The sequence below is a fragment of the Nematolebias whitei genome, chromosome 6 (assembly GCF_014905685.2).
Source record: "Nematolebias whitei isolate Nwh7 chromosome 6, NemWhi1, whole genome shotgun sequence".
Taxonomy (NCBI): domain Eukaryota; kingdom Metazoa; phylum Chordata; class Actinopteri; order Cyprinodontiformes; family Rivulidae; genus Nematolebias; species Nematolebias whitei.
In genome coordinates, this window is record NC_056503.1 from 35,024,864 (window position 1) to 35,041,561 (window position 16,698).

General features: G+C 41.4%; 1 protein-coding gene across 1 annotated transcript; it reads right to left on the bottom strand.

Annotated features, from left to right (window-relative positions):
- Positions 1-1,374: 1,374 nt before the first annotated feature.
- map6b (microtubule-associated protein 6b) lies at positions 1,375-16,165 on the bottom strand. The gene is made up of 3 exons (XM_037678226.1): positions 15,348-16,165; positions 9,995-10,205; positions 1,375-1,632 (listed from the first exon to the last, which is right to left on the bottom strand). Exons 1-3 carry the CDS (start codon positions 16,115-16,117, stop codon positions 1,429-1,431), a joined length of 1,185 nt encoding a protein of 394 aa, XP_037534154.1. The 5' UTR covers positions 16,118-16,165; the 3' UTR covers positions 1,375-1,428.
- Between the last annotated feature and the right edge of the window lie 533 nt (positions 16,166-16,698).

Below are 16,698 nucleotides of genomic sequence, written 5' to 3' on the forward strand. Positions count from 1 at the left end.
AACAGGGCGACCTCGAGAAAAAAAACCTTAATCTTGTTGAAGCTCCAAAATTCACGGTTGAAACCCGTGCCTTCATGTAAAAAGTTGTTTTTCTCTGCAAAAAGAAGTTGAGAACTTGTTTACTGATTTTTTTATGAAAAGCTTTGTGTGAAAAATGCTATGCTAAAGAGCTCAAATCACACCGAGCGTCCGCCATTTTGAGAACCGAAAAACAGGAACGAAAGAGACAGCCCATGTCACGTCAAGGGGCCTCCCTCCTTTTTCTTGAAGAGACACGCTGCTTGCTCCCTCACTATCATCCTTCGGTTCAGTCTTATACTATCATCCAATGGTCAAAAAAGGTACTACACATAAAAATTAACCAACTTAAAAAAAAGACAATAATTACTAATTATTGTCAAATTTCAATATTATCGTTTATCGCAATAATTTCTGAGCCAATTAATCGCCCAGCCAAATTTGTTATCGTGACAGGCCTAGTTGCAAAACAATCACAGCAATTCATCAAAAACTATTTAACAAACTGTGCGTTGCTGTTTGTCCCTGTAGAGTTACCGTAGTTCCGTGCAGTAAAAACACGTTGCAGTAAAGTCGTGTGTTTTCACATTTTTATCATCTTCCCTTCACTGAACTCTGAAGAACATGTCTGAAAATATTAACTGAAGTTATTATAGCATGACTGTCTTTAGAAATGACTGAACTGTTTGATTTGTGAATTAATGTTCAGTGATAAACACAAAGCTAATCATGTTAGCTCTTCTATGGTGTTTTCTATGTTATGTTAGCATCTATGCTAATTGCTGACAATTGACAGTAATGTTAGTAATATTATTGGACAAGTTATTGTGAACACTTCATAAATAATATTTGTTTAAGTTTGAAGGTGATTGCAGCAATCCACTTTGTTCTTCCGCTCTGACTAGCCATTAGCTCATCAGTCTGGTCTGAAATCATCTGTATTTCTCCAAAGTGAAGTTGTTCAAAGAGCCGTCTACAACAGGTAAGACATTAATTCTTCACATCCTTTCCACACAATCCCCATTTCAAAAGATTTGAAGACCTTCTGCAGAGGAGAAACATAAAGTTACACAGAAAGGCTCAAGACTTTTACTCAACAACGGATGGCTCCTTTTAAATCCTTGCAAAGCAAAACTCATTTGTGCAAATTAGGTGCTCCAAAATATATAAAAGCGGTTCTGTGCAGCAAAATACAAAAAAATAAAAAAGAATAAGGAACTTGCATACATTCGCGCTCTGGCACTGAGTTTCCAGTGAAAAGGTTTGCGTTAATCTAAAGCTCAACATCAGTGGTCAAGTAAAGGTGGACCGTGTGGGACAAGACAACAGACAGAGACAAACAGAAGAGATCGACAGAATTCATCACGTCGCTTAATATCGAGCACATTAAAGTGTAGAAATCCTGCTCTTCTACTGTTTGGCTTCAGCCAGTCTGTTGCTGATCTCTTTGCTCTTCTTCGTCACGACTCCCTCCGGTTTGGTGTCTGATGACGGTTTCTTCTTTGCTGACTGGGAACTAGAAATCTGCTTCTCTTTAGCTTTTTTCACCATCTTCCCCGTTGCTTTCGTCGTCGGTGGCTTTTTTGGTTTGGTGCGAGACGCTGGCTTGTCCACCTGAAAAAGAGGGAGGGTTGAAGACGTTGAGATTTAACCGACATGGAGGAGGAAGGTGTCTGATATCTCGGGATGTGCTTCAGCTGGTTTTACTGCTGAGACAGTGAGGTGAGCGAAACGAGTCTCGTGTTTGTCTGATGGCTAGTTTAGCTTGGCCTGAAGCCTGGGAGAGGAGACAACAGTCCTCTGTAGAGGTTCTGCGACGCAAAGTAGGAATGTGATGGGTTGAGATTTCCAGGAGTCTTTGCATTAGAGCAGTATTTTCCAGGGCAGCATAACTGCTGTCAGCTTGATAAAGTCAGCGCCGACACTGAGACAAATTATGACGTCCGATGGTGTCTGTGCGACAAAGAGACGTCAGCAGCAAGATCTCTACAGACATGCAGGGAAATTCACCTCGTAAAAAATTAGCAGGATCAGTAGTGGGATAAAGTGACACTGATATCCTGATGCATGCTCAATAATCCAGGTAGAAAAATCTAATAAAGTAACAATGACTTATGGTCTACTGTCTGTTTTAAATAACATTTATTTATTTAACCTGGCAAATCCCATTTAGGTCACAGACGTCTTATTTAAGGGAAGCGACCATAAATGTTTTTTAGACTGCTGGAGGTAACCGGAGAAAATCAACGCAAACTCTACACAGAAATACCAAAGTTCATGCTCAATAATCCAGGTATAAAATCCAACAAAGTTCAGTCTGGTCATCTGGACGGTTTATTTTTCTGTTGAAATGTTTCGTCCTTCATCTAAAGGACTTCATCTAAAGGACTTCATCTAAAGGACTTCATCTAAAGGACTTCATCAGACTGAGGAGCCACAACAACCACTTTTGTTTTTGAACCACTTTGGCTATGGATGTCTCAGAGGAGTCGACGGGGGGAGAGGGTGGACTCCAGAAACCATCTTATCACCAGCAAACTGGTTGGTTCACTATGTGGGTGTGCTGCTTGAGGGACTAAGTTTGTTGTGGTTCCTCAAGCTGATGAAGTGCTTTGGATGAAGGAAGAAACATCTCGACAAAAAAATAAACCATCCAGATGGCCTGACTGAACTTTGTTGGATTTTCAACCTGGATTAATGAGCATGAACTTTGATCTACACAGAAAGTCACCAGGCCCAGTCCAAGGATTGAACCCAGACCCTTCCCAGACCCTGTCGTGCTGCAACAACTTGTTTTTAAGCATTGCTTGCTTTTGTGTAGGGTTAGGCATAAACTCTACTCGTTTACGTCGAGGAAAAGATACTCGTTTGATGCTAACTTTATGTTTTGAAAACCCAAGATATGGATAAGCAGTTGAAAAGCATCAAACCTGACAAAACAGCTACCGTATTTCTCACCCTATAGGTTACGGGGTTTTTGCATAATTTGCATACCCTGCGACTTATACGCAGAAGTGACATATTTATGGATTTTCCCCCATATTTATAAACCAATTTTTGGCTGAGATATGACTGTTTTCATTCATTCAGACTGAAAATATTGAACACTGCCATTTTCAGCCACTAGATGGCGCCAGAGGTGTATGGCATGCCATTGTATCATGTAATAGGTAAAAATGGATATTAATGACACAATCGGCTTGCCACAGCCTGCCACCTTTGTCCAACTCGCCTGGAGCAACCATCAAATCAGCTTCACACCTTTGCTATAATTTCGAGAAAACAAATAATTGTTTTTAAGTGTTAATCTTGTTAAATTCTTGTTAAAGTCCTCCCATATACACCCCAGCGGTCCTGGTTCCTGTTTCGCAACCAATCGATTTTTGGCACAACACCGGCCCACATTTCCAGGTTGTCAGCAGTGACGCATAATAGATGCTACATATGCAGCAAAGTGACTGATTTATGGATTTTTCCACTTTATCAAACATATTTGGACTAATGTGACTTATACAGTGGTGTGACATGTACGGCGGAAGCTACAGTAAATTTGACTCAAATTGGGACCAGCAAAGTGTCTGGATGGGACAAATTCTTACTGGAAGAACAGATTAGACATTTATAAAGTACAATTATGAACACAAAATGTGACCCTTGCTGGAAAAATGAGTGGCGATGAGGAATTTTCCACCATTGGCTTAATAATATCTAAATCTCAATCTCAAAAGCTTCAGAATGATTTAATTATTTTGTTGAAATTTGGTGTTTTTTCACCCAACAACAAGCTAGTTTTGTTTACGAGAGTGCCAATTTGAAAACTCAACTTTATTGGTCTGGAATGATGTCATCAAGAATCCTAGTCCTATATTTAAAAAGGAAAATCCCTAAGCTTCACATTGACACCAAGCATTATACAAAGGGATTTCCAAGTCAATCAATTTCAAGAAAAATATGATGTTTATAAGAGAAGGGTTATTTATGAAGACATACCTTTATAAACAAGCTTCAATTTAAAGTTGGATTAAGAAGATTATCTGCTGTTTTAGTTGCTGGGGTTATTAGATTGTGTTTTTATGGATACATTTTTATGAAAATCTCAATTATAGCAAAAATCCACATTTTCACATTTTTGTGCTGCAGCCTGAACTCGTTCCATCTCATTTGGTCAGCACGGGTCACATCGGTTATGAAGTCAAAATTCTACTTTAGCATGCATCACATACCTTTACGTATGCCCCATGTTTTAAAGTAATCACAGGCAAATGGTGCAGGTGGTATTTGCATACAGGTTATGCAGTTAGTGTAATGGGAAAAGACAAAAAGCAGCACAGAATGGTGTATTTGTGCCTTTTTGTCTATAGAACAAGGATTTGCTCATGTTAAGTGCATATTCTAAATTAAAAAAACACAAAGTATACCCAGAATATACTATATATTAGTATGATGTTAGTCTAGTGTTTTTAAGGAATGAAAAAGTTCAGCCATTATTATCACAGGCTTGCAGCTGAGAATTGTAGATTGAAATATGGAGGGTAAAACTGAGATGAATGCTGATTAAAACAAGACCCTGAGTGTCTCTCTGCTCCTCCACAGTGGACAGAAACAACAGACCGATGGAGGAAGTCCCAACAACAGGCTCCGCTTCGGTTGAACAAATGAATTTTAGAAACGTTGTAAAGGATTGTATGAGAGGCCGTCTGTGACGTTAATAAAGACTTGTCTGATTACTGGATTATACTATGTATCATGTTCAACATATTATTTTTTACTTTTGGATTTTGTATTTAACACTGTTTGAAGAATACATTTAAATCTTCCTGACTGTATCACAAGCTGTAAACTTCGACAAAAAACACAAAAACTCCAGCCTTTACCAGTTTTATACACTGCCTCTCTGTTGTTTTAATGGCCCGCCGCCAACCAGCGAGCGATCATGTCATTGTCTGTATTTGTGAGTGTGTGCTTGACTGTCTGTTAGCAAAATATCTTGTGACCTACAATTTTAGTGAAACCCTCAGGAAAAAGTCACTGTTGGATCTACATCTGCAGCTAATTATCCAGTGTTTCCCCTACCATTATACAAGCAGAGCGCCCCGCCCTGTCAACAGAACCGAACGCCCTGCCTACTGACTTGGCACCACCCGTCGACAACTTCCAGCACTGACGTAGCCCTAAGCTTGCTGCGTAGAATACATACGCGCTAGCTAAAAAGCTACATACTGTAGGTAGCTGCTATGGGAACTTATGTAAAGGTCATGGATGTTTTCACTTACTAATGTTAAATTAAAGTAAAATCATGTTTGTGTGAGGTCAAGAGTCTTTTTGTCTACTCAGGATGATAACTGGCTGATAAGCATTATGAGTAGATGCTTCTTTATGCTGTCTGTGGGCAGACCTTGTGACCAGAGCGACCAGAGCTTCGTGTTAGGGATGCAAGATATTGGATTTTTGGCCGATATCCGATATGCCGATATGTTAAAACTTATTTGGCCAATAACGATACCGATATTTTATATATATATATATATATTCCTTTGTCAGAACATAGCCCTCATATTTAGGCTTATTTGCTATGAAACAGCTGTAAGAGCTGGTGACATATATTCAGTAACAGCCATATGATATACATAGCACTTTGACATATATTAAATGAAAAGTGTTAAATGTTATTTATTAGCATTAGTCACCTGCGATGCTGTCTCACTTGTGGAGGCTTGTTCCAGTTTCCTAGCTGCAGTGTGGGATCCTCTGCACTCTTGTGCATGAAGGACAGACTTTTTAAGTTCAAAGTTTTTGTCTAGCCATTGTGCCGTAAGATTAATCATGCTAACGGGGCTAACACGACGTCCAGATGTCGGTGGTAAAACTCACCCAAGTGATATCGGCTATTAGTTTCTCAATGACGTCGGAAATGACGGCTTGTAACTCGGGTAACGTTACGTCGGAAAAATATCTCCGACTGGGGACGATGTAGCGAGGCTCGACGTAGTCCATAAATCTTCGGAATCCAACATCTTCACCAATGGAAAAAACTTTCACACCAGCGATATTTTGAATTTTCCTCTCCGCCGTGAGATCAGGTAGGTGCGCATGACGTCATCACGTTGTGCTGCCGTTGCAGGCATACTTGTCACTGCGTTGTCATACAAAAACAGTGCCTTTTATATCATTGAATTATTTTGATGGAATGGCCGATGTCCGATATTGAACTTTAATGCTAATATCGGTCGATACGGATACCGTGCCGATAATTTGCATCCCTACTTCATGTACCATCTTTGTCAGCCTGTGTTCAATGCTGCCACCTTGCAAGTAAACTGGGTTGAAAAGATCTTCTCGCATTCTCAGTGTGGCTTATTTTATTAATGAGATGATGATGGGATAATTAATTTATCCAACAGTAATGCTCTGTCTGAGCCGTCTACATCCCTCCCCACTCGAAAACAGTCGGTACAAACAGTGCGCAACACAGACGTGTCTTCGTTCGCGTCCAGGTCGACAAAAATCCCGGAAAATATGAGCGCCTTGCCAAGGCAAGTAATGTCGGGGAAACACTGTATCTGTTGCTGTCAACCCGAGTCATTATGGCCACCACAGCTGACTGAGCTCAGCGGAAATTTCATTCACGTCGCGCAAACATTTGGTGTGGTAGTAGTTGACAGTCATTCTCATCACAGACTCAGAGGGCTAACAGATTTTCCAAGATGTTTGTATGAGACTTTGGGGTGTAGCTGTAGCTCAGTGGTCAGTGCTTGTAAATCTGAGGCTGCAGGTTTGAGTCCATGTTGTGTCAGGAAGGGCGTCCAGATTTTAAAAAAGAACGCTGATTCTTTAATGCGAGTTCGCTCGCTGTGCAACCCCCCCCCCCACCTTGAAGAAGGGAGTAGCTGAAAGAAAAACTTTGGCTTTAGCTGTTCGTGTCAGCCATCTGTCTGTTAGTAAACTTACTCATGAACCAGAGGACAGATTTTAATGAAACCCAGAACTAGATGAACGTCTACAACCGATTACCTTTTGAAGTCAAATCACTTTAACATGGCCGCCACAGCTAATCGCGCTTAGCAAACATAAAAATGGGTTGACTTAACGAATATTATAGGTAACGAGCTAAGATTGGTTGTGGTAGTAGCTTAGCCTCATCCCCAACACAAACTCTGAGCACTAATAAATCCAGCAAGAGCTTTAAAACTTCTGCATGCAAGGTGGGAAAAAAAAGCATTTCTTAAGAGGAATGCAAGTTTCAAGTCTTTTTGTACATTGCATCAAAACAGAGAATTATATTTTCTTGTTTATCCCCACTGATGCAACTAACACACCTATTGCCCAGCGTCTCTGCTACACCTGTTAGTTATTTAACATGAACTCGTGTTAGAAGGTGGTGGTTGGTGCAGTCTAAGAGGTGCGCACGTGGTGAACATGTGGATAATACGGTAACTCTGGGTGGGTCGCATCTGGCAGCCAGGGTGATGGATGGAGCAGGTTGTGTGTGCGTGGACGTGCGCGGACAGTGTTTGCATTCGTTTGGCCAGTCTGTCGGGTCTCCATGCCTTCTAAGAAGAAACAGAGCACACACACCTGACAACGGCAGGTGGAGAGCAGAGCTGTTCTCAGTCTGAGACGTCCTACAAGAATGAGAGAGGGAGTGTCCACACACATCTTCAACCAATTAAACCACTCATCTATACACTCCTAGTCATGACATCTTATATGTTCACAATCAAAAGTTGAGTTACATGTTTAAATTTCACACCAAGGTGGTTAGTACCAGTTTAAACAGTAGTCTGTTGGTTTTTACTGTAGATAAACAGGTTTGGACATTTTCTTTCATGTTTATTCCACCAATCATTAGGTTAAGGCATTTTCACAATCTCACATTTGTAAATGAAAGGGTTAACAAAAACTTTGTTGTGCCTAACGTGCTCAACGTTTCAAGGATACAAAAATAGTTTTGAATTGTTGAACGGTTACAAACAATTAACGTCTCACTGCTGTAGAAAGCTCCTTCGGTTTGGAGAAACAGAAGAGTTTGATTTGCGACATCGACATAAACCTTAACTAGACATAACACCAAAAGCCGGACGTTGGATGAACGCCCCCTAGTGGTTGGCTCCAGTCCAAATTATTAAGCCCCGCCCCCTATTTGTATACTACAGTTGTATACTAATAGTATGTTTAGCGGATTTGGAGGCATCTGCTCTTGGTTGAAAACAAATTGCTGTGAACTTAGCTCAATGCTAACGGCTAAACTAGCCTGAAGGCTAACTGCTGCTAACTGTTTTCAACGTTAGAGACAAAACACAAGCCCTTTACTATTTTCTACATCTCACAGCTACATACGTCATATTTCCTTTAATCGAAGCTTTAAATCAATTATGTAGAAGCCACCTCTAAGCCGCCAGGTTAGATATTTATATTTATATCTATACGATGGGGCAAAATATGTTTCAACAATATTTCTGAACCCTTCTAATGAGGCTCAGATTAAGTCGGATCAGAAAGTTGAGGGCGTTAAAGTAAAAAAAAAAACCAACACAAGAGCAGCCTGAAGTCTTCACTCAAGGTTAAATTCACTTTACTTGTCGGTGTAATCCGTCCTGAACACACCTGTTGGCTTCACCTGCAGAGCCGCAGGATTTAAAGCTAATAAAACGTTTTGTTTTATTTCTTCACAAATCGCATCAGGAAAAAGAGCATTTTGGTTCTTTGATAGCATCAGGTCCACTTTAAACCTGTTTAAAAAAGTCAAATCTGGACTAAACTGTTCATTAAGCGTTGGCTAGTTTTTAAATGTGGTTTCCAAATTTTAAGTTTTGATTTTCATTTCTGAAAACGTGCATTGTTGGTTTTATTTCCATTGGTTGTAGTTAAACTGATCATGTTCATTTTACCTTGTACAATATGGTACCTTGATTTGATTGTTATTATAACACTACTTATTATTTTAATTGCTTTTTATTGTTGTCTATGTTTGTCTAAAACAGGTCTCTCTTGTAAAACAGTCTTTGTAGCTCAATGAGACTAACCTAGATAAATAAAGGTTGAATGCATAGAACATTTTTCTGACTAAAAATCAAAATAAACTTTAGATAATCTATTTCAAACTGTATTTTTTATATATTCATGTAGTCCTTACCTTGATGCTGTTTGTTCAAAAAAAAAAAAAATATATATATATATATATATATATATATATTTAGTGTTTCGTTTAACATAGTTTTTAGAAGCTTTAATAAAAAGCGTCATGGTACTGTGACGAAAATGCGACAAACGGTTGGAGAATTCATGAGATTTGTAGACGGGACTTTAGTATTTATGTATATTTGATCACTGGCCCCTCATCTCCAGTGAGCAAACTGATGCCAAAATTGCAACAGGCAGGCAGAAGCAAAAAAAAAAAAGCTTCAATTAATTAAAATGATATTTAGAAAGTCTCTTTGTCCATTTTCATGTCAACAAGGTAACGACTAGTTTAAGCTAAAATAAGACAAAACTGGGTTGTTGTTGTCTCAAAACAATTCTGGTTTCAAACATTTCCTAACCATTCAAGCAAACATTATTTTATAAACCTTGTAAAGTGCAGTCAGTCTCACATCCCAGTTATTTACACTAAATTCTGTCTTTGAATAACGCTGCCAGAGCTGCAGCTAGTTAGCCAGACTGAGGCACTTCCTGCTGCATATTTCTTCTGGAATAACTGAGAAATGTGAAACCAAAAGCTACGTAAAGTTTTACAATAACAAGTTTTTTATGATTTTTTTAATTCTGAAGTTGTTTTATGACGACGGCAGTCCTTGAGAAACCGTTAGCTTGTCAATCCGATCAGACTTAAACTTGGTTTTGTCCAAACTGAGGCCGTTCAAAGAGCTATCTACAACAGGTAAGATACTAATTGTTTATAACGTTATAACAGAAGTCCCTCTCTTTTAAATTAGAATGTTTTCCGACTTGAACAGAAACCCGTGGACCTCCTGCTCACCTTGGCGGGCTCCTTGGTGGGCTCGCTGTAAAGGCTGCGTATCCTCCTGCGCTCCTGCAGCTTGTTGTCTTTCTGACCTTTGACCTGCTCCCCCTTGAACGTGGCGCTGTAGCAGGTTTCCAGGCTGGTCTCCTCTCCTGGAGGTTTGTACTGAGACGGAGCCTTGATGGGCTTCACGGGTTTCACATCCTTATAAGCCTTGAACTCAGTCCTAAGAAAACCAGAACAAAGAAACCTTGAAAAGTGACTTATTTTTCCAGAGGAACAACGACATCGGGGAAGCTGAGACACGAGAGATGAACTAAGAGATGAACTAATCGATGAAATCAACTGTCTGTGTCAGCTTCAACTGGTTTTGTGTTACAGAACCTGTCAGAGATTTATGTCCGTTGTTCAAGCTGAAGGCTCGATTGAACACTGTTCTTTAGATGAGATTTATTCCACACACAGACACAAAGCAGAAAAAATGAGATGTTCTTCTATCAGCACTGGGTCCTACAAAATTATACCAATCGTTTATTGGTGAGAACTTGCTCCTTAGTTCGGATTGTTTATTTCTACTCATTAATAACCTTAGCAGTTTTCCAGTAATGTCAAACAATTAAACATTCCTTAAATCCTTAAGAATGTGCAGGACAGCATGTTTCTCAAAGTCAAATCAACAAAACGTTGACTGAGACCTCCATCGACTGACAGAACGTTCACATTTCTGCTCCGTTAAAAGTTTTAAATGTAATTAAATCACACTGCAGATAATGTGCATATTTATAAAACCTGCAGCTAATTCTTTTTCTGTTTTGTACATAGCTCATTGTGAGTACATATTTGTGTAATGTGTCTGAGGTGTAAAGATTTATGAAACAGTGTTTGCCTAAACTTCTCTGAAATTGTTAATGTTGGAGATTTAAGATGGCAGCAGCGATCCCATTTGGTCTTGGTTTAGCTCTGACTAGCCATTAGATTGTCAATCATCAAGTTATAAAGTATAGAGACAGGACTGGAAGCTGGAAGTTGAAGCCACTTTGTATGAGCGCCCCCTAGTGGCTGGCTTCAGCACCATTATTTAAGTCCCGCCTTCTACATGTAAAACAATGGGACACTTTCAGGATAAAAAATATTAATGTACTTAACTTTCTCTTCCTCTGTTGATTTTTGCTGATTCATATTGCTTTTACCTTGTTGCTGAATATTCAAACATTCACTGTATTTTACTTTACATAGACCCTCTATACTTTGTGGTTCGCCTTTTGTGGACTCACTCTTAGGCGGATTTTCAACGTAAGATTGTACACGGCACACTCAACTTCGATATTACTCACGTGATTGGGACGGTACGGGATAAAAAATTAACGGGAACGGGAACCAACTAATAGGACAAAAAACAAACAAACAAAAAAAAACTTTGGACAGGCGCTGTCATTTTGTAGTTTACTTTCAATAAGCCTACACTGTAACGCAAGTCAAAAGAACTACACAGCCCAGAAGCCAACAGTGCTTCCGGCCACTGCTTTCTGCTGAAATTCAAAGAACAGCAATGGAGGTAGAAAAACACTAGCGGAGAAACCGATGTGGTAAAAACAGTTTTGCAACACAAAGCCAGTAGTAACGATCTATCTATTAAGCTCACAGTCACAAATAATTTCTGACGTCACGTGCGCCACAGAGTGGTAGCACTGACGGGAGCTCCGCTTCGACTCAATCTTTTTGTGATCCTGTTATTTTTGTTTTAACTTTTTTTGTGCCTACACTGCACACCCACAGTACGGGTATGACTGTGACACACGTGTGGAGTTTTGTGTGTCACTGTCTTGCCATCATGGTTCAGTCCTTCCAGCCTTGGGCTCATGCCTGTCATGGCGGCCGTCTCTATGATCCTCCATCTACCTGATTGGACCGAACTCTACAGATCTGTTCGGTTCCGCAGGGAAACCTCGAATGTTCTCTGGTTCTGGAGGGCAGTCTGGGAGGGCAACTGCTGTGGACAACAACATAACCTAACCCGTGCAGTCAACGTCTGCGTTTGCTGCATGGGTTTCTCTTTTGATTCAGTTAGGGGTGTTGTTTCAGGGACACGTTGGCTCAAACTTTTATTGAGCTTCATCTTCTGACTCTCAGCATATTCTGTCGAGTGGAACAAGTTAGATGTGTTCCCACCGCTAGGCCTGTCACGGTAACAAATTTTGCTGGGCGATTAATTGTCTCAGAAATTATTGCGATAAACGATAATATTGTTTGAAATATAGCAATAATTAGTAATTGACAATTTTTATAAGAAATGTTGATTTGTTTTGAGTGTGGTACCTTTTCTTGACCACCTGATGGCAGTATAAGACTGTTTGAACCGAAGGATGGATAGTTGAGAAGGCCTCTCTAAGAAAAATGGGAGGGAGGGCCCTTGATGTGACATGGGTTGACATGGTGACATGGCAGACCCTCGGTGTGGTTTGAGCTCTTTAGCATAGCATTTTTCACACAAAGATTTTAATAAAAAATCAGTAAACAAGTTCTCAGCTTCTTTTTGCAGAGAAAAACAACTTTTTACACAAAGGTACAGGTTTCAACTGTGAATTTTGGGGCTTCAACAAGACAGAAGTTTTTTTCCCCAAGGTCGGCCTGTAAGCTTAGCTCGTAGCTTAGCTGCGAGCCAAAAAGGTGATTTTGGACGGTTAAAACGGATTTTAAAGAGAAAGGGAGGGGTCAGTGAAGAGCACTGGAGTTAAGCCTTTTGTCATCCAGTGTCTTCAGTAGAAAGAGAGAGACGAAGAAACGATAAAGCCGATAAATTAAAATGAGGTCGATAATTTTCATTTATCATGCGAATAATTGATTTATTGTTTATCGTGACAGGCCTAGTTGGAACGACTCTCCGGCACATTTTGCAGCACACCGATACCTCCAGTTCATCAGATCTTAGATAGCCGAACCACTTCCACACCAACAAATTAGTCTTTCCTCTCATCAGCTATGTCATCTGCTTTCTCTTCGCTTGTGAAAGCTTGTTCAGTCACATTCTGACGGTCCTTTTGAAGCGAAAACTTAACGCACGTTGGAGATTAGCCTAGCCTAGCCTGCTACCGCTAACTCCTTCTGGACTCGAGCTCTGCGTAACATCTACGTCACCACGCACTTACAATGTGTCCCGGCTTTTTCTGTTCGGGTTGAAACTGAAGCGGCCGCTTCAACCCGAAGAGAAAAAGAAATGCGTCGGTGAAACGCTGTAATCATATAGAAATATCGAAAATGTGCTTAAAACTCATATCACTGTTAGTGAATAAAAGTATATCGTGATATATATCGATATCGAATTATTGTTCAGCCGTAATGACAAATAAACCAAACCTGAACTCATCCTTCAAGTTGTAGTATATTCACTGGTGAGTACCCATATAAAATGTTGCAGTACTATACAGTACATGCACGTATGTTGTTAAAATGATGTAGGTTTAAGAGTTTAGAACATTGCAAGAGTGTGGGAAGGGTATAAAGCCTTAATATATATAAATACTAAAATAAATATAACGTCCCTAAATGGTGGATTTTCACCTATTGCAGGAGTGTCTTGAACGTAACCCCCGCGATAATTAAGGGACTACTGTATTTGGTTTTTCAGGCCTAATGAGAAGTGTCATGTCACACTGCAACAGACAGGGACTTTTGTCACGAGGGTAAAGCCCTACATCCCAAGTGTACACACTCTGACTCCAATTTTTATTTTGCTTTTTTTTTGCAGAGGCTCTTCATCCATCTTTAAAAATGCCGGCAGTTTGAATTAAAACACCTTTTTCCCCCAAACTGAAGTCGTTCAAGGACCTATCTGCAACAGGTAAGATATTAGTTAGTCGTAACCACAGAACCCCACATCAAAGGATCTGAACTATCCCTTTAAGGCGCTCCGTCTCATCTAGATAAGTGATGTTTGTTGTCTGCTGAACTAAAACAGAACCATTTACATCTAAAGGTCAAGATTTCCACTCATCGGCTCAGGAAAGTGAGATAAGGACGACTTCCTGCGCCGCTGATTTTATCATTAGTTTGGTTTCAGTCAGGCTCAGTCGCTTCAACGTGAATCCAGTTGTTAAAAAGATCTGTTTGAAAATCTTTTCTCTGCTGACTGAAAACACACAGTCTTCTTGTTTTGATCCAGTTTCACTCATTAAAGGCCCACGCTCGGACACATGATCCCATTCAGAGCGTTTCAGCAGACGTCACTCACTCGAGGGGAGCATCATTGATCCGATAGTGATCCCGGGAAGAGACCAGAACTAAATCAATGCCGCAACCCGGATCTGTGGCAGATCCTTTTGGATCAACTGTAACAGGAAACTGCAAAACCAAACATCTGATGTTTATCACCAGGAGACAAGAAACGGGCAATAATGGCTGCTGTTGTCTGTCTGTTAGCAAAATATCTTGTGAAATATTAGATGGATTTTAATGAAACTCAACATACCTTTAGGAGTCAGTCCATTTCAAGATGGCCACCACGGCTAATTGGTCTTAGCCAACACAAATGTGACCAGAACTTTAATATTTTTATAGATATGGAGCTACATTTTGGTGTGGTCGTAGCTGAGAGTTATTCACAGCACATGCTGAAAGGATTAATCCGTGCACCATTCCTTTGTTTAAATCTTGAGCATTCATTTCTCAAGTTAATATTATTCGTCTGTTAGCAAAATATTAAGGGATCCACTGGATGGATTTTAATGAAACTTTCAGAAGGTAGTCACTGGATGAACGTATACAACTGATGCCATTTCGAGTCAGTCTCACTCAAGATGGCCGCCAAAGCTAATCAACGTTAACCAACACCAAAATGGCTTTAATTTAGTCAATTCTGGAGATACTGAGTTAAAGTTTGGTGTGGTAGTAGCTGGGAGTCATCCACAATAATCTGAGTGCTAATAGATCACCAAGACCTTTGGTTTAAACTTTGACATCAACTGGAGTCAACCCAGTTCGTCTGTTAGCAAAATATCTCTGAAACCACTGGGCAGATTTATTAAAACTTTCAGAAAGTGTTCACTGGACGTATGACTACAAGTGATTCATTTTTGGACTTAACCTGATTCAAGATGGCCGTCGCAGCTAATTGATCATAGGAAACACAAAAATGTCTCTAACTCCATCAACTGTGCAGCTAAAGAACTAAAACTTGGTGTGGTCGTAGCTGAGAGTCATCCTCAACAAAACCTCTGAGAGCTGTTGGATCGCGTGAGATCTCGCGATATTGTGCGAGATTTGATGAGCAAAGTTCAAAACACTTGGTATCAGAGGCGGCGGGCGACATGCATTCCTTTAAGGTGTGTTCGGAGCCAAACGAGCCGGTTCGGTTGTTGTTCCTCAGACTCACCTGTAGCTGCTGGAGGTGGACATCACCTCCTTGATCTGCTTGTTCACAGCATCAGCGGCCGCCCTGCCCCTGCGCTGCTCCTCCGCCTCCTTCTTCGCGTCCTTCTGGACCTTCACCTCCTTCGCCTGGACCTTCACCTCCTTCGCCTGGACCTTCACCTCCTTCTCCTGGATCTTCACCTCCTTCTCCTGGACCTTCACCTCCTTCTCCTGGACCTTCACCTCCTTCTCCTGGACCTTCACCTCCTTCTCCTGGATCTTCTCCTCCATCTCGCTCTTCTCCGCGCCGCTCTCGGCCACGGCGGCTCGACGCTTCTGCCCGCCGGCCCCGCTCCTCTCCGGCCCGCCGGCGGGCCAGGGTTTGGTGATCCAGGGGTGGTCGTGCTTCCTCGGGATGGGCCAGGGTTTGTAGTCCTTCTGGTACTGGGTTTCGTTGCTGAACGGGGCCGGCGGGGGGTGGTACTCGTTCCGGGGCTTGCAGCTGGGCTCGGGCCGGACCCTCCACGCCTGGAAGTCTTGGCGCATGACGGACGCGGCAGATCCATCTTTGGCCGCTGCGGCACCGCCGGCAGCGGGCGGTGCCTCGTCGGCGGCGGGCGGCTCCTCGGGGTTCGGCCTGTGTTTGGGCTGCGGGTGGTGGTGCTGCAGCCGCTGCACGTCCGTCACGTCCGAGTATTTGGTGAAAACCAAAGGCACCGCGATGTCCGCCTTGTCCAGCTCCGTCCAGAAGCGGTTGATGCAGCAGGCGCGCGTGATGCACGGCCACGCCATGATGATGATGATGATGGAGGACTTAAAGGATGCTCTCAGGTGTTCCGCTCAGTCAGGGGGTGTCCTTCTCTGCAGAGCCTCGCTCAAGTTTGGGACTTTGGAGGCGGCGCGTGCACGTTGCGCGTGAAAGCGACCCCGCCCCACATCCGCGTTACGCCCCTGTTGATTTATGGCGAACCATCACCTGAAGTGAGCAGGAGGAGGAACATGTAACTGCAGGGAATGTGACACAACAAAGAAAAGGAGATGCAGGAGGACCAGCGTCCTGGTCCTGATGCTGGACTGGGCTTCAAACTCATCAGATGCTTCCAGAGAAGGAGGAAAAAAACTTTGGTGATTAAAACTGTTTGCTTTGCCAAGACAAGAAAATACTAAACGCAGTGTGGATGTTTAATTTGAAATTAGCAACAAAAAAACAAAAGGTGAAATTCAAGTTATGCTTATTTGTCATGTGCAGGTTAACACAAGGTCAAAAGTAATAAAATGTTCAGGATGAGACGAAACGATCGCTAAAAACAGAGAAGAAGCAAACAAGAAATACTAAAGCATGAAATAAAGTACCAAAAAGTGAAAAAGTAAAT